This window comes from Lactuca serriola, chromosome 4, assembly GCF_051521515.1.
Source record: "Lactuca serriola cultivar US96UC23 chromosome 4, Lser_US96UC23_V15, whole genome shotgun sequence".
Classification (NCBI taxonomy): Eukaryota; Viridiplantae; Streptophyta; class Magnoliopsida; order Asterales; family Asteraceae; genus Lactuca; species Lactuca serriola.
The window spans coordinates 174663881-174670225 of NC_136411.1; the positions used below are offsets into that span (position 1 = coordinate 174663881).

Below are 6345 nucleotides of genomic sequence, written 5' to 3' on the forward strand. Positions count from 1 at the left end.
TGATATCAACTTAACTAATGCAAATTTCCTTTACTTTTAAAATTTCTAAATTAAAACCAATTATTTATTTTGTTTATTCATTTAAATTATTCCTTTAATATAAAACAAAAATAAGCATTTCAATTTCAGTGATTCAATATTTTTCTTATTTTCGTTATAAACTCAAAGTTTCTAAATGTTTAGACTTTTATATTTAATGTTTTTAATAAACCCATATAAGACACGTATCTCATAACTAGTTTTTAACAAATAGATAAAATTGAAATAAAAGTAAATAAATATTGGTTATCATATGATGATGAAGCCAAGAGTAAGTGAGGTGGATTTCAATCGCAGTGACATTGTGGAATGGTTTGGTAGAGTTGATAGTGGTGACATTGCGAAATTCAATTTCGATATAATTGGTTGGATAAAAATTTCGGGTCTCCCACCAGAATTATGGTCTAAGGAAAATTTCACATCAATTGCAGAGTCCTTTGGTCGGGTGGTTGTTCCATTTATGGTGGATCGATCAATTGTGAACCTCTCATTTGGTAAAGTTGGCATTCTAGCATCTTCACTATCGAGTATCTCTGGTGAGCCTTTGGTGGAAGTTAATGGAAAAATCATAAAAATTGGAATATCACAAGTAGATATTGACTGAGCTCTATTTAAGTCACAAAGATATCCACGAGATGAGAATTCATCATCCGATGACGATGGGGACGACGACAATAAAGATGATGGACAGGATGATATTTCTGATACCATTCCTGCTGGGCATTATGACATAAGGTTGGAGGATGGTGAGATTAGATCCACTGATGTTGAAGCGGTCAAGGAATCAAACTTGGAGAACTTGACATCAAATACATCCGACCACGCCCGGTCCCTGGAGGTGACATCATCATCGGTGGCGCAGTAATGGACGATTGTGATCGGGGAGACGGAAGTGACATACATGGGGAACTCCAAGGTTTGAGTGTTGGAAATGGTGTGAATGGGAAATCAGAGGCGGAGATCGAAATTCTTAACAATAATGAGGGTATTAATGTTGTGTTGCGCATAGACCTAATTAATGAATTCTCCTTTATTGGTGCGGAGAATGTGAATGTGGGACCGAAGGATATGTCAAATAGGCTTATGGATAACCTGGCTAAGTTTGGTTGCTTTGGACCCTTCCTAAACAACTTGGGTTTAAATGATAATTAGGTGTGTGGGCCTGATTTAATCTTTGATAGTGCCCAGGAAAAAAGAAGAGGAGTCTTAAGGAATGTCGTTGTTGCTCCCATTGATTTTTCGGACTCTCCTACACTTCAGGTTTCCATTGATCTTAATAGATTCCCAGTCCCTACCCAAGTACTTCTCTCAGACACGGATGTTGATTCCCCATCCTCGTCATCGGAAATTAGAAACACGGTTGAGATAGGCAACATGTTGGGCTTTGAGGTTGATGTCGATAACCCGTATGTCTTCTGGGATATTTTCTTCCAAATAATACGATAATGAATCACAAGGTTGACTGGGTTCGTAGGCTTCAGAGTGAGCATAATTTATGTATGATCGGTATTCAAGAGTCCAAATTGGGAGAGTCTTCCCCACCTCTCAATGCTGCGAGCTGTTGGGGTGATCTTGATCGTAGATTTGAGTAGGTTTTCACCATGGGAAGATCCGGTGGTCTTGTGTCTATATGGGATAGTAAAATGTTTTCGTTAGTTGAGACTATTAAATCCAGGTACTTCATTGTGACACTGGGTAATTTTGTTGGCATTAATGGTCTCACTGGCATTGTAAACATCTATGGTCCTCAATCGGCGTGTTATAAATCAAAGACAATTATGGGATGAGTTGTTAACATTGAATATTTCTAAATCAACTACTTGGATTTTTATGGGTGACTTTAACGTGGTTCGCCAACTGGAATAGCGTAGAAATTTTGTCTTGTGCCCACTTAGTGCAAATGCTTTCAATCAATTCATTCGAAATGTTGAACTCATGATATGTGCATAATTAGTCATATATTTTGTGTTAAATCTTAATACTTTTTGGCTATTTTATTGCAAATTATGAACAAAAGGTACTTAAATATGTTTAAAATGTATTTGTAGCCTAAAAGATGAGCTCGGAAGCAAAAGGAAGCAGAAAAGGCGATAGGAAGCTCAAGAATTGAAGAAAGAAGAAAGAAAAAAAAACCCTGAAGAACTCGGCGAGTTGGGTGCCTACTCGCCGAGTAGGCTCGAAGATTCGCGAACAAACAAGAGTCTTTATCATATATGGATATTAAGTGGTGGACTCGCCGGGTTGGTCTATGGACTCGACGAGTAGCCCCTGTTTTCAGAAACTATATAAGGGACTTTAATTCACAAATTTAGGACTTCTATCTAGAACCCTTGGGGATAAAATTGCGATTCAAGTTGCTACTGAAGCTCTAGAACTCAAAGATCAAGTCTAATCATTCGATTTTGGGGAGATCAAGGCAAATCAAGTGTACTCTTTACCTAATATTTTGTTTAAACTATGTTTCCATCAATTGATTTAGTTTTTGAGTTGTTTTCTGCTTTAATTATGAGCTAAAAACTGATAACTTCTGTTTAAGATAGATAACTTTATGGATATGGTTTGATTTTATGATTGGATTAATTTAATTTTGTTATTTTGTTTTGTTAAGCTTGTTAAAGATCCTTATGTGTTAATTACAACTATTTTCTGTTAATTAACAAGTATATTAAGCTACATGAACATCTCTTAATTGCTGATCTCATATCATTTATGTGAAAACATTGTTATATGCCTAGGAATAGCAAAATTGAAACTAAGGTTAACTAGAAAATAGGAAAATTAATGTGTAAGCCTTGTGAGATGAACCATCAGCAAGAGGTTAATTGAATTAGTAATTTGATTAACTACTACAAGTCTTAGTTAACCCGAATCAATAAACTAGAAAATCTATTAATTTAATCACTTGATCACTGCTTAGATTGATTTGTTTTCTAAGGATTAGTAACAGCGAACGTGAACCTAATCACACTAATCGGTAGCCAATGCTAATTAATCCATTGCACTTGTCATAAAATCAACCATATGAATAAACGATTCAAAACCTAAACATAAGTCTTTCTCATTATTGAATTTAGTTGATTTTCATTTGCTTAGTTGTTAGTTTCTTAGTTGAGTATTGGTTAAGTACTTAAGTTTCTAGTCTTGCAAAACTAGAGAAAATCCTTTCTTTTATTGCTTGTTTTTAGATAATATTAGTAATTAGCTTAATTGTAGTTCCCTGGGTTCGATACCCTGCTAGCTAAACTATACCCCCAATCGACAGGTTCACTGCCTTTTGTGTGTCTAATTTATATTAAAAAGTAGGATTAAAACTAGTGCATTCAACACATATCAAGTTTTTGGCGCCGTTGCCGGGGAACGGTTCTAAATTAATTTTAATTGCTAGTGTTATCAATCATTTGTGTAAGATTTTCTTGCACAAAGTTACTGCTTTTGGCAAAGTTTTAATTAGATTTAAGTTTTAGTTTCTTTTCTTTTAGAAATTTCGTTTTAAAATTTTGTTTGTTTTACCCTTGAACTCGCCGAATCCGTTCGCACCGACTCGACGAGCCCAAGGCAATTTTCCAGTTTTGTTTTTTAGTTTATTTTATTCTTTTTACATGTGTTCTTCTGTTTATTGCAATTTTTTTATGACCCGTGGATCAAATTCATCCTTGATTCCCCCACTTGAAAACCTAGAATCATCGTTTCGCAAGAACAAGGACAAGACCGAAGAAGATACTCCGAAGAAGTCACATTTCAAGAGTCTTAAATTAGTTTTTGGCAAGAAGAAGGGAAAGAAAGTGGGGGAATCCAACAACTCAAAAGAAGACACCAAGTATGATACCGAGAAGGAGGAAAGCGTTACCGATTTTGAAGAGAGTGATCACGAAGAAGAACCCGAAAACATCATGGCCAACATTGCCGACCTCTTGATGGAGGCATACAAAAAGAGGATTCGAGACGATACCGGTCTGAGGCTTGTGCAACCCGCCATACCCGCCACTACCACTTTTGAACTTAAGGGGCACATCCTTACTGCATTGAAGGAGATTCCTTTCACCGAAAAGGATTATGAAGATGCATACAAGCACCTTGATGAAGTTAACGACATAGCCGACTACTTCAACATTCCAAATGTACCTAGAGACGGTGTTATTGAGGATGCTCCATGTTACTTTTAAAGGGGATGCTAAGGATTGGTTAAAAGCACTACCACCGAGAGAGATTACTACATGGGCTAAGATGCGTGAGGAGTTTCTGGAACAATTTTTTCCACCATCTAAAATTTCTAAACTCAAGAAGGCCATTGCTAATTTTGAGCAACAAGCGGGAGAGTCTTTATTCGAAGCATGGGAGCGCTACAAAGGTCTATTAAGAAATTGCCCACAAAATGACATCAATGTGCAATAAGAAGTGTCAAACTTCTATGATCACTACAAGAAAATAGCCCTTTAATGACGCGCAAACAATGACACTCGCTGATAGACGACGCACATTTGTAAGTGCCCTAAAAGATAATGTCAGTTTTGCAAAATTTGAAGGATAGTGGGCACACATTTTTGCGCGCCCTAAAATTAGTGTCAGAAAAGAAAAAAAAAAGAAATGCGGAGGGCACCTTTCATAAAATGTGCGTCATGTGAATGTGTCGCTTTATAATTTTAAGTGAAACACGCGTTTTAGGCGGGAAATGAAATCGACGAAAATTACCCCCGCCTATTGAATCCCAAAATTAATCCCCCCGCCTCTTATACTTAGCAAGAAAAAGCCCTAGGTCCGTCATCTTCATCTTCAGTATCATCAAACATCTCGTTCATCGGATCTCTACTTGATCTCCTTCTTATCAGTATCACCAAACATCTCATTCACCACCTCCGCCCTATCAACATTCCCTTAATTTCAATTTGATGCAGGTAATACACGACCAACTGTAAGTCTCTCTCTCTCTCTCTCTATCTCTCTCTCTCTACCCCTACTGTTCAACAACAACCTAGACACCCACCACCCCTCGTCTTCTCTCTGGTTCACCACGGCCACCAATGAAGCCCCATTGTTTTATCCAAAATGGGCCCAAAATCATGAACATAATCAAGCCCTCTTGGAATGAAAATCTTCCCGCCCAAATAGTTCTATTGCCGACGTATCGTAGCCATTTATAAGTCGATTTCCTTACCCCAGTATCCCCCAATCGCAAACGAATCAAACCCTAACCCTAGATTTTTTGCTAACTAGGTATGTTTTCTTCCTCTTTTTCCTTGATGTCGACTCTAATTTTTTTCATTTACAACCATTTTCGCTTTGATTTTTGACCTAGTTTGTTGTTTCGGTTGTTTCATTCAGGATCAAACGATGAAAGGAAGCAAATCAAGTGGTGCTACGAGGAAAGCCGATACCAAGTACGATTTAATCTAACTATGTTTAAAACATACCATCTGCTAGGGTTTAATGTTGTATTTTTTTTCATCTTCAATGAAATTAGGTTTTTGTTCTTCCTCAGGATCATGATTTCGGTACTTTTTAACAATTGTTTGTTGTAATTTTAGGTTGGATGTAAAGAAGACTGCAGCCAAGGGGAAAGCAGCTAAGGATCCCAATAAACCCAAGAGACCCGCTAGCGCCTTCTTTGTGTTCATGTTAGTAGCTGTTCTTCGTTTATCACTACCTTCATGTTTTACTTCCATTTCCAAAGTTTAAATATTTTTCCTCCTGTTAATGTTATAAAGGGAGGACTTTAGAAAGCAATTCAAAGAAGATCACCCTGACAACAAATCTGTTGCTGCTGTAAGTGATCTTCCTTTTTGCCTTTTGTCATCGAAACTTCTTAAGCTTTGTTTCAAGTATTCTGTATCTAGATTGAGTTGAGTTTGTGTTTTTAGATTTTGATTTGGATTTCACTTGTGTATAATTATCAGGTTGGTAAAGCTGGTGGGGCAAAATGGAAGTTAAAACTATACTAGTGCTCTCTTTCCTTGGTTTTCATACTTATTATTATGATCCAGTTTCACCGAGCATGGTCGAACAAGCTGCAAAGCCACTTGCAAGGCCTGTAAGAGTAAGGCCCTGTTTTGTTTCTTGTCATTAAGTGATGTCTGGATAAATAATATTATAAGATGTTGTTATTATTTTTTAAGGTTTGGGTTTTAGATGCTACACCTGGAAAGGTACGTGCAGGTAGAGACGGAGATGATCATCCTGCTGAATTGATCATTTCTCTAAGAGCATTGCCTAACCAGGTGTGTTTTGTGTTGCATAAAGAGTAACGACTTTTTTTTGGTTATTTTATAAATATCTAACTATATATTGTCCCATGATCTCACGTATTCACTT

The 6345-nt window shown here is 36.9% G+C and overlaps 1 protein-coding gene and 1 non-coding gene across 2 annotated transcripts; one reads left to right on the forward strand and one right to left on the reverse strand.

Annotated features, from left to right (window-relative positions):
- Positions 1 to 4311: 4311 nt before the first annotated feature.
- Positions 4312 to 4418, reverse strand: LOC145103474 (small nucleolar RNA R71). Its single transcript, XR_013706566.1, has one exon. It is a non-coding gene; the product is annotated as a small nucleolar RNA R71 (small nucleolar RNA).
- A 949-nt stretch (positions 4419 to 5367) lies between these two features.
- LOC145100450 (high mobility group B protein 3-like) lies at positions 5368 to 6027 on the forward strand. Its single transcript, XM_079037718.1, has 4 exons — positions 5368 to 5414; positions 5562 to 5651; positions 5742 to 5799; positions 5931 to 6027. Exons 1-4 carry the CDS (start codon positions 5368 to 5370, stop codon positions 5973 to 5975), a joined length of 240 nt encoding a protein of 79 aa, XP_078893844.1. The 3' UTR covers positions 5976 to 6027.
- Positions 6028 to 6345: the final 318 nt, after the last annotated feature.